Source organism: Nicotiana tabacum, chromosome 9 (assembly GCF_000715075.1).
Source record: "Nicotiana tabacum cultivar K326 chromosome 9, ASM71507v2, whole genome shotgun sequence".
Lineage (NCBI taxonomy): Eukaryota > Viridiplantae > Streptophyta > Magnoliopsida > Solanales > Solanaceae > Nicotiana > Nicotiana tabacum.
The window spans coordinates 39,009,267-39,025,946 of record NC_134088.1 but is presented as its reverse complement, the minus strand read 5'-3'; the positions used below and the strand labels follow the sequence as shown (position 1 = coordinate 39,025,946).

Here is a 16,680-nt window from a genome sequence, read left to right as displayed (position 1 = left end):
GGCTGACCGCAAGTGCGAGCCCACAGGTCCGATCAATGGGGCGGGGGTGCGGGGCTAGGGGAATTGGCCAGTGGTCACATATGCAGTGTGAGGGACGCGGAAATAGAGTTGCTTCTGCGGGGGGATCGATCGCAAAAGCGGACAAGTGCTTGGGGAGGCTTCCGCAGAAGTGGACGAGGGACCGTAGAAGCGCATCCGCAGATGCAAACATTTGCGCACAGGTGCGAAATCGGGGAGCTTAAGTGAACTCCGCAAATGCGGAGTCTTCACCGCAGAAGCGGTGCTGCAAAAACGGAATTTGGTCCCCTAAAGCGGAAAGCCTGGGGAGACTATATTAAATCAAGAGTTCGTGATTTTTATCATTTTGGACATTTTGAGCTCAGGTCTTGGCGAGTTTTAAGAGTATTTTCGAGGGGTTTCTTTAGTTAAGTCCCTTGTACTTATGTTTTATCAATAATCTTATTTTTCCATTGATATTTCCACCTAGATTGTGTGTTTAGGTGGAATGTGGGAGTTCGAGATTAGGAATTTGGAGAGTTTGATTTGAGGAATTGAGTGGCGATTTGGTGTCGGATTTTGGTAATTTTGGTATGGGTAAACTCGACATCGTATGGGCATTCGTATTTTGTGACTTTTACCCGATTCCGAGACATGGGCCCTGGTCAACTTTTTTGACGATTTTTGATTCTTTGCTAAAGTCATAGATTTATTATTTAAATTAGTTTCTCGTAGTTGTATCCATGTTATGTAATTGCTTTTAGCTAGATTTGGGTCATTCGGAGTCGAAAAATTAAGGGAAAGGCATCATTACCGATTGATTGAGCAAGATTTGAGGTAAGTGACTTGTCTAACCTTGTGTGGGGAAAATCCCCTTAGGATTTGGTACTGTTATAACGATTTGTGATATGTGAGCACCGTGTACATGAGGTGACGAGTGCGTACACGGGCTGATTATGAAAAAATTTGGTTCTTGATGATTTGTCATCTTTTGAATTTCTGTAACTAAGTTGTCTTCTTTTAAAAATACATTAACTGAGTTGCCTTAGCATATGTAGTGATCATGTTTAGCCTAGTATCGCATGTCTACGTGCCTTAACTCTTACTTGGAATTTGTGCAACATGCTTAGTTGAACTACCTGCTTTTCTCGATTTAAATTAAATCTTTAGCTATGAGATCCTTGCTGTAAATTCGTGTTTCCTTCGATTACCTGCGGCATATTTACTTTGGGACTACGAGGCGGTTCCTCGGGAGATCGCCATGTCCTGCATATTTACTTTGAGACTACGAGGAAGTTCCTCGGGAGATCCCCCATGTACTGCATATTTACTTTGGGACTACGAGGCGGTTTTTCGGGAGATCCCCCTGTACTGCATATTTACTTTGGGACTACGAGACGGTTCCTCGAGAGATCCCTCTGTATTGCACATTTACTTTGGGACTACGAGGCGTTTACTCAGGAGATCCCCATGTACTGCATATTTACTTTGGGACTATGAGGCGTTTACTTGGGAGATCCTCATATCTTGCATATTTAGTTTAGACTACGAGACGATACCTCGGGAGATCCCCCTTGTCGTGCATATTTACATTTGGGAATAGAGGCGCTACCTCGGGAGTGCCCCTGTTGTTTACCTATATTTATTGTGATGATATTTTCTGAAACTTCTTATTGTTTAAATTCTCAGTCATTTAAAAATATTATTATATCTTCTGCCTTACGTTTCTTTTAAACCAGTAGGGCCCTGACCTGACCTCGTCACTACTCTACCGAGGTTAGGCTCGGCACTTACTGGGTACCGTTGTGGTGTACTCATACTACACTTATGCACATCATTTTGTGCAGATCCAGGTTCTTCCCACAATATCAGATACCAGTGAGTTGGACCGCACAGGGAGACTTCAAGGTATATCTACCAGCGTCCGCAGACCTCGGAGTCCCCCTCTATCCTTACTATGTTGTTTTACTTATTTTTCTTTAGACTCTGATGTATAGAGACACTTAGTATTTGCTCTTAGAAGCTTGTGACTTGTTTCTACTGGGTTTTGGGAGTTGTAATTATGGATTTTCTGTTTTATATTTATATATCCAGTGCTGAGATTGGAGTTTAGTTTATTATTCATTTATTCCGCAAATTGTTAGGCTTACCTAGTCGTACAGACTATGTGCCATCACGACATCCTACGGAGGTAAATTGGGGTCGTGACAAGTTGGTATCAGAGCTCTAGGTTCATTGGTTTTATGAGTCACAAGCAGGTTTAGTAGAGTCTCGCGGATCGGTACGGAGACGTCTGTACCTATATTCGGGAGGCTATGGAACTGTTAGGAAAATTTTCACTTTCTTTGATTCCTTATCATGCGAGATTTTGACTTTGAACTCTAAACTTTTGTCTTTCTATTCTCTCACAGATGGTGACGTACAGCTTGAACAGACGATCAGACACCCGCGCCCCCTACTAGAGCCGCGAGAGGCCGGAGTCTGGGTACAGGTCGAGGACGTCCACGTGGTGCAGCCAGAGCACCCGTACGGGCTGCTACAGAGGAGCCACCAGTAGCTCCAGTTGGAGGGCAGGCACTTGAGATGCCTGTTACTACACCAGCCCTCTAGGAGACTCTAGCCGGATTTCTGAGCATGTTCAGTACCTTGGCTCAGGCAGGATTTATACCGCTAGCTCCTGCCATATCTTAGGATGGGGGAGGAGCACAGACTCCCATCGCCGGTACCCTAGAGCAGCGGGTTCAGGTAGACCAGGATCTAGAGATCATACCAATACTGTCGGTAGATCCAGTTCATCCTGAGGTTAGGGCAGCATCATCTAAGGCAGAGCAGCTCAGACTTGAGAGGTACAAGAAGTACCACCCACCTACTTTTAGTGGCTTGGCGTCAGAGGATTCCCAGGGTTTTATTGAGGAGTGTCACCGTATCCTCCGTACTATGGGTGTTGCATAGAATAGTGGGGTTTCTTTCACTACATTCTAGCTTAAAAGAGCGGCCTATCAGTGGTGGCTTGCATATGAGTTGGATAGTCCGGCTGAGATAGCTTCACTCACTTGGACTCAGTTCTCAGATATGTTCCTCAGGGAGTATGTTCCTCAGAGTCTCAGAGATGCTTGGCGCGCAAAGTTTTAGCAGTTGCACCACGGTGCTATGACTGTGTCAGAGTATGCGGTTTGATTCAGTGATTTGGCCAGGCATGCACCAGCCTTGGTTGCTACCGTTCGAGAGTGGGTTCGTCGGTTTATAAAAGGGCTCAACTGTAGCATCCGATTGATCATGGCCCAAGATTTGGAGATGGATATTGCGTACCAACAGGTAGTAGGGATTGCTAGGAGGTTGGAGGGTATGCTGACTCGGGATAGAGAGGAGAGAGAGGCCAAGAGGTCTCGAGAGTCTGGCACTTACAGTGGCACTCGTGCCCTAGAGATAGCTCGTCATGGCAAGGGTTACGTGGGTCGCCCTATTCATTCAGCACTTCCAGTTTCCAGGGGTGCTCCGGCCACTACTAGGCCCCAAGATCCTTATTATGCACCACCAGTGTCTAGTGTGCCTCCTGTACGGGGTGCTTCCAGTGGTCAGTCCAGTCAATCAGGCCCGAGCCAATCGCAGCAGCCACGCCCTATGAGATCTTATTTTGAGTGTGGCGACACTCGTCATTTGGTGAGGGATTGCCCCAGATTTAGGAGGGATGCACCTCCACAGATTACTCAGGCACCGTGTGCTCCACTGGGTCCTTAGGCAACGGTTACCGCACCAGTTACCACCCCACCTGCACAGCCAGCTAGAGGTGGAGATCAGACAGGTAGAGGTCGCCCTAGAAGGGGAGGCCAGGCCAGATATTACGCCCTTCCTGCTAGGACAGAGGCAGTTGCATCAGATTATGTTATCACGGGTATTGTTCCAGTCTGTCATAGATATGCTTTTGTCTTATTTGATCCAGGCTCCACTTATTCCTATGTGTCATCTTAATTTTCTTCATATTTGGGTGTATCTCGTGATTCTCTGAGTTCAACTGTTTATGTATCTACACCCGTGGGTGATTCTATTGTTGTTGGTCGTGAGTATCGGCCGTGTTTGATTGTTCTGAGTTGTTTTGAGACCAGAGCCGATTTATTATTACTCAGTATGGTGGATTTCGATGTTATTTTGGGCATGGACTGGTCATCGCCCTATCACACTATCCTTGATTGTCATTCCAATACGGTGACGTTGGCTATGCCAGGTCTACCTCGGCTAGAGTGGAAAGGTACCTTGGATCATGTTCCTAGCAGGGTTGTTTCATTTCGTAAAGCTCAGCGAATGGTTGAGAAGGGGTGTGATGCATATTACTCGCAGATCTTCCGGGCATGCTGCCCGACAGAGATATTGACTTTGGCATCGATTTGTTACCGGGCACTCAGCCCATTTCTATTCCACCTAGTCGGATGGCCCCAGCAGAGTTGAAAGAGTTAAAGGAACAGTTACAAGAGTTGCTCGATAAGGACTTCATTCGTCCTAGTGTATCATCTTGCAGTGCTCCTGCCTTGTTTGTGAAGAAAAAGGATGGTTTTATGCGAATGTGTATCGATTATCGCCAGTTGAACAAGGTTACGGTGAAGAACAGGTATCCATTGCCACGCATTGATGACCTGTTTGATCATCTTCAGGGTTCCAGAGTGTTCTCTAAGATCGACTTGCATTTAGGCTATCATCAGTTAAAGATTCGGGATCCAGATATCCCGAAGACTGCTTTTAGGACTCGGTATGGTCATTACGAGTTCTTTGTGATGTCATTTGGGTTGACCAACGCCCCAGCAACATTCATGCACTTAATGAACAGTGTATTTTAGCCCTATCTTGACTCTTTCATCATTGTGTTTATTGACGACATTCTGGTGTACTCCCGGAATCAGGAGAATCATGAGCAGCACGAGGACTGTGCTTCAGACCTTGAGAGAGAAGAAGTTATATGCAAAATTTTTGAAGTGTGAGTTCTAGTTAGACTCAGTGGAATTTTTGGGTCATGTAGTATCGAGTGAGGGGATCAAGGTAGATCCGAAGAAGATTGAAGCAGTGCAGTGTTGTCCTAGACCGTCCTCAGCTACGAAGATCTGGAGTTTTCTTGGCTTGGTGGGGTACTACCCTCGATTTGTAGAGGGTTTCTCGTCTATTGCATCACCTATGACCAGATTGACCCAGAAGGGTGCTCCGTTCAGGTCGACTGATGAGTGGGAGGAGAACTTTCAAAATCTCAAGGCTACTTTGACTACAGCCCCAGTGTTAGTGTTTCGTACTGGATCGGGGTCCTATACGGTGTATTGTGATACGTCGCGTGTTGGTCTCGGTGTGGTGTTGATGCAGGACGGTAGGGTGATTGCCTACACGTCCAGACAGTTGAAGGTGCATGAGAAGAATTATCCTATCCACGACCTTGAGTTATCAGCTATTGTTCATGCCTTGAAGATCTGGCGGCATTATTTGTATGGTGTTACTTGTGAGGTTTTCACCGATCACCGGAGTCTACAGCATCTGTTTAAATAGAAGGATCTTAACTTGCGGCAACGGAGATGGTTGGAGTTGCTTAAGGATTATGACATCACCATTCTCTATCATCTCGGGAAGGCTAATGTGGTGGCCGATGCCTTGAGTCACAAGGCGGAGAGTTTGGGAAGTTTAGCATATCTACCAGTAGCAGAGAGGCCTTTAGCCTTGGATGTTCAGGCCTTGGCCAACCAGTTTGTCAGATTGGATATTTCCGAGCCGAATAGAGTTTTGGCTTGTGTAGTTTCTCAGTCTTCTCTTTATGATCGTATCAGGGAGCGTCAGTATGATGACCCCCATATACTTGTTCTCAAGGACACGATTCAGCACGATGATGCCAAGGAAGTCACTATTGGAGATGATGGTGTATTACGGATGCAGGGCAGGCTATGTGTGCCTAATGTAGATGGTTTGCATGAGTTGATCCTCCAGGAGGCTCATAGTTTGCGGTACTCCATTCACCCAGGTGCCGCGAAGATGTATCAAGATTTGAGGCAGCACTATTGGTGGAGGCGGATGAAGAAGGACATAGTGGAATATGTAGCTCGTTGCCTAAACTGTAAGCAGATGAAGTATAAGCATCAGCGACCGGGTGGATTGCATTAGAAGATAGAGATTCCAGAGTGGAAATGGGAGCAGATCACTATGGATTTTGTTGTTGGGCTTTCACGGACTTAGAGGAAGTTCGATGCGGTTTGGGTGATTGTGGATAGATTGACCAAGTCAGCTTATTTCATTCCTGTGGTTACTACTTACTCTTCGGAGCAACTGGCTCAGGTTTACATCCACGAGATAGTCAGACTTCATGACGTACCAGTATCCATCATCTCTGATCGAGGTACACAGTTTACAGTTCTGGAGAGCCGTACAGCGTGAGTTGGGTACTTGGGTGGAGTTGAGTACAACATTTCACCCTCAGACGGACGGACAGTCCAAGCGCACTATTAAGATATTGGAGGATATGCTTCGTGCATGTGTGATTGATTTTGGGGGTGCTTGGGATCAAGTCTTTCCACTTGCGGAGTTTGCCTACAACAATTGTTATCGGTCGAGCATTCAGATGGCGTCGTATGAGGCTTTGTATGTTAGACAGTGTCGGTCTCCAGTGGGTTGGTTCGAGCCGGGCGAGGCTAGGCTATTAGGTACAAACTTGGTTCAGGATGCCTTGGAAAAAGTTAAATTGATTCAGGATCGACTTCGTATAGCCTAGTCCATGAAGAAACTTATGTGGATAGAAAGGTTCGCGACGTTGCATTCATGGTTGGGGAGTGGGTCTTGCTCCGGGTTTTTCCCATGAAGGGAGTTATGATGTTCGGAAAGAAGGGAAAGTTGAGCCCTAGGTATATCGGGCCTTTTGAGATCCTTAAGAGGGTTGGAGAGGTGGCTTACAAACTTGTACTACCACCTAGTCTCTCTACAATTCATCCAGTATTCCATGTTTCCATGCTCCGGAAGTATCACGTCGATCCATCTCATGTGTTAGACTTCACCTCAGTCTAGTTGGACAAGGACCTATCTTACGTTGAGGAGCCAGTGGCCATTTTGGACAGGCAGGTTTGAAAGTTGAGATCAAAGAACATCGCTTCAGTGAAGGTTCAGTGGAGGGGTCATCCGGTCGAGGAGGCGACTTGGGAGACCGAGCATGATATGCACAGTAGTTATCCTCATCTTTTCACCGCTTCAGGTATGTCTCTATACTCGTTCGAGGACGAACGTTTGTTTTAAGAGGGGGAGGATATAACGACCCGGTCAGTCGTTTGGAGAGAATTATCCCTGAACCCCTATTTATTGCTCATCTACTTCATTTAGTGGTTATGTAACTTGCCGGGAGGATTTGGTTTTGGTTTCGGAGTGAAATGGGACACATAGTTCTTAAAATGGAAGTTTAAGTCGTAGGAATCGACCGTAGTTCGAACTGTGTGAAGATGACTCTGGAATGGAGTATCGACAATTCCAGTAGCTCCGTAGGGTGATTTTGGTCTTAGGAGCGTGTTCGGATGTTGAATTGGAGGTTCGTAGGTCATTTTAACATCAATTGGCGAAAGTTGGAAATTTGATGAATTTTTGGGAGGTTTGACCGAGAGTGGACTTTCTTATATCAGAGTCAGATTCCGATTCCAGAAGTTGGAATAGGTCTGTAATGTTGATTATGACTTGTGTGCAAAATTTGAGGTCAATCGGAATTGATTTGATAGGTTTTGGTGTTGGATGTAGAAGTTTGAAACTTTGAAGTTCATTAGGCTTGAATTGACGTGTAATTCATGTTTTTAGCTTTGTTTGATGTGATTTAAAGGCTCGGCTAAGTTCTTGTGATACTTTAGGAATGGTTGGTATATTTGGTTGAGGTCCGAGAGCCTCGGGTGAGTTTCGGATGGTTAACGAATCATTTTTGGACTTAGAAGATTTTTTGGTGTTGGGCTGGTTCTGGTGTAATCTCACCTGCGCAAGGCTGATCGTATGTGCGAGCAATGAGGAGCAGGTGAGGGGCTAGGGGAATTGACCAGTGGTCGCAGATGCGGTGTGAGGGACACAGAAGCGGAGTCGCTTCTGCGGGGGGATCGATCGTAGAAGTGGACGAGTGCTTGGGGAGGCTTCCGCAGAAGCGGACGAGGGACCACAGAAGCGCATCCGCAGATGCGGACATTTGCGCGCAGGTGCAAAATCGGGGAGCTTAAGTGAACTCCGCAGATGCGAAGACTTCACCGCAGAAGCGGTGCTGCAGAAACGATATTTGGTCCACAAAAGCGGAAATCCTGGGGAGACTATATTAAATCAAGTGTTCGTGATTTTTATCATTTTGGACATTTTGAGCTCGGGTCTTGGCGAGTTTTGAGAGAATTTTTTAGGGGTTTCTTTAGTTAAGTCCCTTGTACTTATTTTTTATCAATAGTCTTATTTCCCCCATTGATTTTTTCACCTAGATTGTGTGTGTTTAGGTGGAATGTGGGAGTTCGAGGTTAGGGATTTGGAGAGTTTGATTTGAGAAATTGAGTGGCGATTTGATGTCAAATTTTGATAATTTTGGTACGGGTGAACTCGATATTGTATGGGTGTTCGTATTTTGTGACTTTTACCCGATTCCAAGATGTGGGCTCGGGTCGACTTTTTAGGACGATTTTTGATTCTTTGCTAAATTCGTTGATTTATTATTTAAATTAGTTTCTCGTAGTTGTATTTATGTTATGTAACTGCCTTTGGCTAGATTTGGGCCATTCGGGGTCGAAAAATCGAGGGAAAGGCATCCTTACCGATTGATTGAGCGAGATTTGAGGTAAGTGACTTGTCTAACCTTGTGTGGGGGAAATCCCCTTAGGATTTGGTACTGTTGTAACAATTTGTTATATGTGAGCGTCATGTACGCGAGGTGACGAGTGCGTACACGGGCTGATTATGGAAAAATTCGGTTCTTGCTGATTTGTCATCTTTTAAATTTCTGTAACTAAGTTGTCTTCTTTTAAAAATACATTAACTGAGTTGCTTTAGCATATGTAGTGATCATGTTTAGCCTAGTATCGCATGTCTGCGTGCCTTAACTCTTACTTGTAATTTGTGCAACATGCTTAGTTGAATTATTTGCTTTCCTTGATTTAAATTAAATCTTTAGCTGTGAGATCCTTGTTGTAAATTCGTGTTTCCTTCAATTACCTACTGCATATTTATTTTGGGACTACGAGGTGATTCCTCGGGAGATCCCCCTTTACTATATATTTACTTTGGGACTATGAGGCGGTTCCTCGGGAGATCTCCCTTGTACTGCATATTTTCTTTGGGACTACGAGGCGGTTCCTCGGGAGATTCCCATGTACTGCATATTTACTTTAGGACTACGAGGCGTTTACTCGGGAGATCCCATTGTCTTGCCTATTTACTTTGGGACTACGAGGCGGTACCTCGCGAGATCTCCCCATGTCATGCATATTTACATTTGGGACTACGAGGCGGTACCTCGGGAGCGCCCCTGTTGTTTACCTCTATTTACTGTGCTGATATTTTCTGAAACTTCTTATTGTTTAAATTCTCAGTCATTTCAAAATATTACTATATCTTCTTCCTTATGTTTCTTTTAAACTAGTAGGGCCCTGACCTGACCTCGTCACTACTCTACTGAGGTTAGGCTTGGCACTTACTGGGTACCGTTGTGGTATACTCATACTACACTTCTGCACATCGTTTTGTACAGATCCAGGTTCTTCCCACCAGACCAGATACCAGTGAGTTGGACCGCACGTGGAGACTTCAAGGTATATCTGCCAGCGTCCGCAGACCTTGGAGTCCCCATCTATCCTTACTATGTTGTTTTCCTTATTTTTCTTTAGACTCTGATGTATAGAGACACTTAGTATTTTCTCTTAGAAGCTTGTGACTTATTTCTACCGGGTTTGAGGAGTTGTAATTATGGATTTGCAGTTTTATATTTATATATCCAGTGTTGAGATTGGAGTTTAGTTTGTTATTCATTCATTCCGTAAATTGTTAGGCTTACTTAGTCTTAGAGACTAGGTGCCATCACGACATCCTACGGAGGGAAATTGGGGTTGTGACACCCCCTCGGCTAATCATAAGAACTATAACTGTAATTAACACAGTAAATCAAAGTACACTCCATTCAGGCTAGCAAAAATGCGCACACAAGGAGTACAGCCTAACAGCCATTGGAAAAGAGAAGCAACTTCTCATAAGTGAATTGAGAAAAAAATTATGAAAAAAGTTGAGCAAACTCCATCAAATCTCTCTACAATTAGGTCTTTTCTGAAGCTCTTGTTGGTTATTTGTTGCGATAAATGGTCCACAGTTCTAACATAAATCTGATGTCTAAGAAAATACTCATTACCAAAAGAACAAGATACCAATCCCAAGACGAAAGTTAAGTGGCCAAGTCGTTAATAAAAGTACTTTTATCAGACGAGCTACAATACACAAAATTATGGAAAAAGAGAGGGGTAAGAAAACTTGGGATGTGGACAAATATAGATTCCATTTGAAAGAAAAATCTTCTGTCTTATTGTGGATTCATAAAAGTACAACATCAGATCACGCTAATAAGAGGCAATGTAAAGAGTTACCTGAGTAGATCATTAGCTTTTCCACAGGATACACAATAAAAGATTCCATTATTGCCCTTGTCTAATTTATCAGTTGCAATACCAAATTTTCCATGCTTAACGGCAAGCTCAAGGTGACATGACATACCACACGAATCCCCTTGAAAAGGAGGCTCTGAGCTCCAAATCAACCATAGACTAGGGTTCTTGTTGTCATCATAGTTACGGCAAATACAACATGAACACCTTTTTCAAAATGCATCTTCGTAACTTAATTTAGCTCTACAAGCCAAATTTTTGCAGTACACTTAGAGAAAGGAATTCCACAATCAGTTCGAGCACCTTCAACAGGGTAGCATGAATGTTGCTCAGTATGAGACTAGATTTGTGGATTTTTCATGCCATGCAGCTATCCTAATACCTATTGAGAGGGAGATGGTGCGGAGGTTCATAAATGGTCCTACCTATGGCATTAGACTTCAGATGGCCAGAGAGACCGAGGATGAGATTTCTTTCACTCGGGTAGTGGAGATCGTGAGGAGGATCGAGCACATAAGAGGCCAGGCTAGAGAGACGACCTTCGACAAGCAGCCCTATCATTTTGGAGGATTAAGTGGTGCCTTGTTTGGAGGTAGGGGTTCTTTTGGTAGAGGCCATCCTATCAGGCCGGTTCAGTCAGCTCTATATGTCATCCATGGTGCTTATTGCAGCCACAGTACTTACGGATATCGTCCCGAGCAGTTGGCATACAGTGCACCTCCAGCTCCGGTTAGTGTACCTCTGATACAAAGTTACCAAGGTGGTTATTCAAGTCGACAGAGATAGTTCCATGTTCAGCGGTCACGTCAGCCGAGGGCTTTTTATACATGTGGGGATCTAAGGAACGTCGCAAAGTTTTGCCCTTGGTCACAGAGAAGCATGTCACAACAGGGTACTCATGCCATAATTCTGTCACTGATGGATCCACCACCCGCACAACTAGCTAGAGGTGGGGGTCAGGCAGCCCAAGGTGGGGGCGAGTTAGTTAGAGGTAGAGGCAAGTTAGTGAGAGGTCATCCCAGAGGTGGAGAACAGGTTAGTGGGGCTTAGCCCCGTTGTTATGCATTTCCAGCTAGACCTGAGGTGGAGTCGTCTGATGGAGTTATTACATGTATTATCTCGGTATGTCTTAGAGATGCTTCCGAGTTGCTTGATCCGGGTTCTACATATTCTTATGTGTCTTCATATTTTGCTTCGCATTTGAGTATACCTTGTGATTCTCTTGATGTTCCTGTTTCTATGCCTACACTTATTAGAGATTTCATAGTAGTTGATCGGGTGCACGGGTTTTGTGTTGTTACTATTAGAGATTTTGTTATAGTAGTCGATATTTTATTCTTGAACGTGGTGGATTTTGAGGTCATTCTTGGTATGGATTGGTTGTCCCTACATCACGCAATATTGGATTGTCATTCCAAGATTGTGACTTTAGCCATGGTGGGGTTGCCTAAATTAGAGTAGAGAGGGACCCTTGGTCACTCCACTAGCAGGGTGGTTTCATATTTGAAGGCTCGGCGTATGGTCGAGAATAGGTATTTGGCTTATTTGGCATATATTTGTGATTCTCGTGCAAAGGTTCCTTCCATGAATTTGGTACTGGTTGGGAGTGAGTTTCTAGAGGTGTTTCCTACAGATTTGTTAGGTATGCCACCCAATAGGGATATCGACTTTTTCATTAATTTGGTTCTGGCCACTCAGCCTCCAGTTGAGTTGAAATAATTGAAAGATCATTTGCAAGATTTGCTTGAGAAGGGATTCACTAGACCGAGTGTTTCGCCTTGGGGTACATCGGTGTTGTTTATTAAGAAAAAGGACGGATCAATGAGTATGTGCAAAGATTATTGACAGTTGAACAAGGTCACTATAAAGAACAAGTATTCGTTACCAAGGATTGATGATTTATTTGACCGGCTTCAAGGTACCAAGGTGTTTTCCAAGATTGATTTGAGATATGTCTACCATTAGGTGATGATCAGGGCATCGGATGTCCCAAAGACAGCTTTTAGGACTCGTTATGGTCATTACGAGTTTTTGGTGATGTCTTTTGGCTTGACTAATGCTCCAATAGCCTTCATAGATTTGATGAATTGAGTGGTTAAGCTTTATTTGGATTCTTTTGTGATTGTATTCATTGATGATATTCTGGTTTACTCTCACAGTAGAGAGGAGCATGAGCAGCACCTGCGAATTGTACATTTTTTTTGAAGGATCATCAGTTATATGCCAAGTTTTCAAAATGTGAGTTCTTGTTAGACTCGGTTGCCTTTTTGCGGCATGTCATGTCTTCTGATGGTCTTAAGTTGGATCCTAAGAAGATTGAGGCAGTTCAGAACTAACCTAGACCTACTTCAGCTATAGAGATCGAAGCTTCTTGGGTTTGGCGGGTTACAATCGCCGGTTCGCGGAGGAGTTTTCATCTATCTCATCCCTATTGACCAAGTTGACCCAGAAGGGTGCTCTTTTTAGATTGTCCGACGAGTGTGAGGATAGCTTTCAGAATCTCAAGACTACCTTGACAACAGCCCCAGTGTTGGTGTTATATATAGGTTGAGGATCTTACACTATGTATTGTGATGCATCGCGTATTAGACTTGGCGCGGTATTGATGTGGTATGGTAGGGTGATTGCCTACGTGTCTCGTCAGTTGAAGGTTCGTGAGAAGAATTACCTTGTGCATGATTTGGAGCTAGAAGTCATTGTTCACACACTGAAGATTTGGAGGCACTATCTATACGACGTTCCATGCGAGGTCAATACCAATAATCAGGGTCACGCCCCGACCTTGGGGAGCGCGACCAATGCTCAACCGAGATAACCCGGCCAAGCAAGCCTGTAAAATGCCTTCTACCCAAACTCACCCATGAATAAAGAGAAGATACGTTTCAGTTACATGAACAATCCAAATTTCATTACCGTTAGAACTTTATTCAATGTTTCCCAAAATGTTACATTACACATTCATAGTTTAGAAGTGGAAACATATGATACAAATACAACATTGCTAATTTGACTTCCCAAAATAAAGGTACCACCCACGCTATGTCTACGGAGCCTCTAATAGATACAAAGGAGTGGCATGATGGTAGCGGCTCCGGCTATACCTCGCAACAATATACATAGAGGACAGGAGATACATGACCCAGAAATGAAGTGGGGCTCACCAAGTCAGCTGAGTAAAGGGTGTACTGCTATCAGTAATCAATGCCGCCTGCTGTGGAACCACCTGCATCCATTAAAGATGCAGCGCCCCCGGCAAAGGGGACGTTAGTACATATGGAATAGTACTAGTATGTAAAACTAATCACCCTCTCAATAGAACGAATAACAGTAAAATGAGAAGGAAACATGAAATTAGTGAGAGCCTCAAACAGTGTCAAGGTATCAAGTTATGAGAAAGATAAATTTCAAGTAAGTTTCAATATTTTTAAGTTAGGAGATCTTTAGCACAGAAATACCATCGTGCCTTTAGCATGGAGTCCGATCTCAGACCGATCGGTTAAGCCATCTCACCCCAAGACATCCAATCACAACACCACCTTGTGCGCGGCATGGCATCCGATCTCAGCCCGATCGGCTAAGTCGTCTCACCACAATACCATGTGGGTCGACATCACATCACATCTTGCTAGCAATAATCTCATCACATTTAAGGGGAAATATCTCAACACATCAATCTTATTCCATATAAGGGGAAACAATCTCATCACATCAACACGGGAATTTACCCCTCAATCACTCCTACACTGGCACATGTAGTTTCGGGGTTAGGTTATTTTGACCTACCCTTCCTCGGTGGCTAAACGATACTCTCAAAGCATTTATTATTCAAAGGATTTATAGCTCATTTCATAATCTTTCACACATCTTTCCATTTTATGGGCTCTAGTGGCCATAATTGTAATATCATTCTCGACACGTCGGCCGTATTTCATATTTCATACTCACCCCTATAACTTTCAAGTGTTACCATGGATTATCATCAATAAGAGAATTTCAATCAAGACTTAAAGTACACATATTAGCAAACAAAATTCTTAAGCACATTGAGTTTCTCTTCTATAATTAGGCATACTAGCTTGCAATTGAAACATGATTTTTAAATCACAACACCTTTAGTACATTGATCATACTGGATTACATTCTCGGAGGGAATCATGATATGATAGGAAAATTTGGAACACATTTTGAGTGCATACATCTTTCAACACAACACTTATTTTATGGTAATCAACTCTATTAGGAAGGACTCGGAACATGAGACATAAGAAATTGAGCCAAACATAATCGCAACTTATGAGGACATCATGGAAATCGATTCTACAAGAGGAGTTTAGCCAACATACCTCGCTTGAGCTTCCTTAAATTACTACAATATTTCAGAAATCCTAGTGACTTCAATCTATTAGAAACATGACAAATTTGAACCATAATTAGGAAGATACTCGGGGTTTCAACTCATTTGAGCATTTTATCAAGCACTAGGTGTGCATTAAGGTTTCAAGGTCCTCCTATGGTGGATTCTTTTACCCCACAATCAATCCCCACTTCAATAGGCTACCCACAAATACTCCACAACCTCCCTACCACCTTTATTAGTACATGCATGCATAAATAACAACTCTTATTCTCAAAATCTTCTTCCCCATTACCTATTCCAACCCAAATTTTGAAATTGAAGGTTAGGGCTAGAATTTTATCTCTTGGATGAAGACCTTGTGAGTTATCCTTGCGAATTCTTCCAGACTTGAGCAAAGATTGATGAACAAGTAGCTTAGGAATTCCTTTTCTCACTCTAGACCACTTTCCTCGCTCTAAAGTATCAGTTTGAACCTTCTAAAATGACCCCTAAGTTTGTTTTATGAAAATGGGATCAGGATTTAAAAATAAAAAAATGGACCCTCTGAACTCAACTCTACGGTCGCAGAGTGCACCGCAGATCAAGTCTGTGGCCCGCAAAATGGACCGCAGAAATGGTCCCAAAAATTGGGCTGGTCTGCGGCTAGGTGTGCAGCTCACATATCAATTATGCGGCCGTAGAATCACCCTTCGGAAATCTTCATGTTGGTTCTGCGATGGATGTGCGGCCTGCGAAATGATTATGCGGTCGTATAGTTGACCGCAAAATAACCTCCAAAATTGGCCCATTTCTCTGCTTCACTCTGCGGCTGATCTGCGGTCACATAATGGACCACAGAAATGCCATGTTCTACAAAAATGTTTCTTCAACTCCCCAACGCACTGAGCCGTGAAGATTTTCTACCAACCTCAAATACATTAGCCTACCTCAGCACTACAAAACTCCGGGTTTTAGGTAAAATTTTACAAGGCCTTACAATCAGTGTCTCCAGCATATGTTCAAGCAGAAGGATCTTAATTTGCGGCAACAGAGATGGCTAGAGTTATTGAAGGACTATGATATCACCATATTATATCATCCAGGGAAGGTCAATGTGGTGGCCAATTCCTTGAGCAGCAAGGTAGAGAGCATAGGTATTTTGACTTTTTTACCGGTTGTGGAGAGGCTATTAGCCATGGATGTTCAGGCTTTTGCCAACCGGTTCGTGAGGTTGGGGTCAGTGGGACCAATTTTTACCTCTAGCGGAGTTCACCTACAACAACAGCTATCAGTAGAGCATCTATATGGCTCCGTACGAAACCTTATATGGGAGGTGAAGTTGTTCTCCGGTTGGTTAGTTTGAGCTCGGTGAGGCTATATTATTGCGCATCGATTTGGTTCGTGATGCTTTGGAGAAGATGAAAGTGATTCAAGAGCGGCTTTGTACATCTTAGTCCAGGAAAAAGAGTTATGCAGATCGGAAGGTTCGAGATGTGGCTTACATGGAAGGTGAGAAGGTTCTTCTCCAAGTGTCGCCTAAGAGGGGTGTGATGCAATTTGGAAAGAAGGGCAAGTTGAGCTCGAGGTTTATTGGCCCGTTTGATATCTTGGATAGGTTGGGGAGGTTGCTTATAGGCTTGCATTGCCTCCTAGCCTAGCAGGGGTACATCCAGTATTTTACGTTTCCATACTTCGAAAGTACCATGAGGATAGGTCACATGTTTTAGACTTCAGCACGGTTCAACT

At 43.8% G+C, this 16,680-nt stretch overlaps 1 protein-coding gene across 1 annotated transcript in view; it reads right to left on the bottom strand.

Moving 5' to 3' along the window:
- LOC142164209 (VIN3-like protein 2) overlaps window positions 1-10,765 on the bottom strand; it is a 31,015-nt gene extending 20,250 nt beyond the window's left edge. Inside the window, exon 1 of the mRNA XM_075221629.1 lies at window positions 10,581-10,765. Coding sequence (XP_075077730.1) covers window positions 10,581-10,705 — 125 coding nt within the window. The 5' untranslated portion in view covers window positions 10,706-10,765. The remainder of the gene's footprint in view (window positions 1-10,580) is intronic.
- Window positions 10,766-16,680: the final 5,915 nt, after the last annotated feature.